Here is a 3,023-nt window from a genome sequence, read left to right on the forward strand (position 1 = left end):
TACTGGCTGGGGAATTCTGGGAGTTGAAGTCCACACATCTTTAAAGTTGCCAGGGTTGAGCAGCACTGATTTAGCATGACAGGCTTTTTCAGTAGCAAACAAATCTAGAACCTGGCCCAACCGTCTGATTGCAGAGAGTATGAATCCTTTCCATTCCCCACCAGTTAGTTAGAATTGAAGAAGCGTCTTGGATGAGAAGCAAATCAGTCTAGTTGCCTTTAAAATAAAAGCACCTTTGGGACAACCATTACCTGGATGAATGAGAACCTCCAGAGACATCAGTCTAAAACCTGCATTTAAGTTGCACATCCACGTGATCGTGGGGTTTTTTTTTTTCTAGTTTTGAATTTTTTCCCTTTATTTTTCCAGAATTGAAGGAAGGCCTCACTCGGATGAGCATGGACCTGAAAAATAACTTGTTGGGCTCCTTGAGGACCGCTTGGCAGTCCTTCACCAGAACTTCATTGCCAGCTGTGGAGGCAGGAGCCACCGGAGACGTGGAACAGGAATCGGAAGCTGAAACCAGCATGGAGAAGCAACCTGGTTGGTTTAAATTGTGATTTGCACACTCAAGAGAGTTTGGTTACCTTTGGTGCATGCAAAGGAAAATATTTTGTGTTGCTTTGCGGCTGTTCTTGGCTTCGGCTTCCCAGTTACAAAACTCCTGTTGCAATAAAGGTTTGGGGTAAATAGTGCAAAATGAATTTGTTGATTCAGTGGGTTACATTTGAGAGTTTATGAGTTTCCTAAGGGTCTCCTTGGCATCAGGTGGGGCTCCTTCTGCTCTATTGAGTGAAGAGAGAACTAATGGCCCGAGGATTGCGTTGGGCAATTTCCAGATCTGGGCACGGAGCACTGTAACTCTTCAGCTGAAATTGCCATCTAGGTACTTGTGGCTAAGAGTTGCCACTTCTTTTTAGTGTTGTCTGAAGGAAGGGCTTTCTAGAATATTGGCAACTTTTAAGACTTGTGGACTTCAGCTCCTAGGATTCTGGCTGAGGAGTTCAACTCCCATGGCTGGCTGAGGAATTCTGAGAGTCCACAAGTCTTAAACGTTGCCAAGATTGGAGACCCCTGTAAGACTGAGCTGCCACGTTGCCTTAGGCAGGAAAATTAAGGATGAACTTAGCTTAAGTGGCCTGTTCACTGGTTGCAAGTGTGTTGATTCAGCTTTCTTCCATATAAATACAGAGGAGAAACCAGAGGAACCAACCACATCAGCAAAAGAGGATCCACCTCCAGTTAATGTGGGGCTGCTGAATGGGGGCCATCGCATTGACTACGTGCTTCAGGAGAAACCCATCGAAAGCTTTAACGAGTATTTATTTGCACTGCAAGGCCATTTATGCTACTGGTAAGTTCTGCCTAGGGGGCTAATCCTGATCTGGTGCCCAATAGTTTTTTCTGGATGGGGGCTGTCATCAAACACCAAGGAACATCTGGGAAGGTCACTGTCTTCCATTAAGTGTGCAGCTTTGGGAAGGACACACACAGAGCCAGGAAGGAAGGAGAGGACATCAGCCTAGCCATCTAGATCAGCCAACTGAACCCTTCCAGCTAGGTTGTCCTTTCACCTGACTTGTCACGCAAGGTGGCAGTTGAAGAAGACGGTATTGCCTTTCATCTTCTCCATCATTCCTGTTCTTCTTCCAAGAGGCTTGTGACTATGTATCTTCCTCCTTTGTATTGTATTGTTGCCAGTGTGTAATCGATCACGAATAGCTATTCTTTCTTTCTCTTTTTCCTTTTTTTCTATCCCTCCTTCTAGGGAGTCAGAGGACACAATATTATTGTTGTTGAAAGAGATTTATCAAACCAAGGGCATCAGCATGGATCAGCCCCTCTTGTAGAGTCAAGCTGACCAGCTGCACAACTCTGGATACCAAATACGTGAGTCTATTTGTTTTTCTGATTTGAGCCCAGTTGACTCTGGCTGTTCTGTCCCAGCCTACGCGAGTCCTTGTTACGTTCACCAGGAGAAACCCCTCTTCCAAGAAACAGGCAGGAACCGCAAGAAAAAAACCAACCCCTTTTATTCTCACAGACCTGAGTCAATGTCCAAGGCAAACAAACACAGTTCACAGATCCTCAACACGAACGGTTGCCTTTGGCAACCAGCACCTCCCATACCTTCCTTTTTATAATTCAGCCAAGGCGTGGCTTTCTAATACCTTCTCCTTTGCCTTTGGAGCCACCCCATTGCATTCCTCTGTCCTACTCGGTTCTCTTGCCTGCGCCTTCGTGCATCCGGGATTTGTCCCAACTGTTCATCACTGTCCAACTCAGGCTCCCAGCACAGCTGTGTCTCAGCCTGAGCGCGAGTGGAGGGGCCAGGCTCCTTGTCCGACTGTAAGTCTTGGAGCTCCTCAGAGCCTTCCTCTGACTCTGATGTCACTCCAGGCCCCTCCTCCTCCTTCTCTGAGTCCTCAGACTCAGCTGCCGGATCCACAGGCTGGCGAGGAATCACAACACTGGCTACCTTTTGAGAAAAAGACAAAAAAAACACCAGATGATTTAGAAATTATCCTCCTGGGTATCTTTTATCCCTTCTATAATGTTTTCCTTGAATCAGATCATCTCCAAGATCTGTTGCCTTCAATGAAAAGCTAACCTAATATGGCTGACGCGCTATGTTGTTTCATTATGTTTTACAGATGCCCTGTGTCACCTTCCTCTTCTTTTGTCCGATGTGCCCAACATGCTTCTTCCTCGCAGTCTGGAACTCTGGAAAACTCAGTATCCTATTCAGGGATGGTAGTGCGCATCGAGATCCTGTCCGATTCCTGGTATATACAGGCCCTTGTGAATTAACCGATCTGCATTTTCTGTCTACAGCCCATGTGTCTTTAGATCTGGTACAACACCAGTTGTGTCACCTTCAGTTTATGCACTAGTCAAGACTTGAAATTGGTGCTAGAATTTCACATCTTGTCTCCATTAGAAAAACCTCAAGATGAGTGATGGGCAGTGAAGGATTTTTGATTTTTAGAAGCACTTCTTCTGAGGCCACACTGAGTGTTAGA

The 3,023-nt window shown here is 45.9% G+C and overlaps 1 protein-coding gene across 1 annotated transcript; it reads left to right on the forward strand.

The window, feature by feature from the left end:
- Window positions 1-369: 369 nt before the first annotated feature.
- LOC107301199 (phospholipase DDHD2-like) lies at window positions 370-1,850 on the forward strand (the record flags this gene model as incomplete). Its single annotated transcript, XM_015830456.1, has 3 exons — window positions 370-543; window positions 1,192-1,354; window positions 1,769-1,850. Coding segments are annotated over 3 exons (419 nt in total), but the record flags the coding sequence as incomplete, so codon positions are not given.
- Window positions 1,851-3,023: the final 1,173 nt, after the last annotated feature.

This window comes from Protobothrops mucrosquamatus, unplaced genomic scaffold (genome assembly GCF_001527695.2).
Source record: "Protobothrops mucrosquamatus isolate PMUCROS unplaced genomic scaffold, P.Mucros_1.0 scaffold10631, whole genome shotgun sequence".
Classification (NCBI taxonomy): Eukaryota; Metazoa; Chordata; class Lepidosauria; order Squamata; family Viperidae; genus Protobothrops; species Protobothrops mucrosquamatus.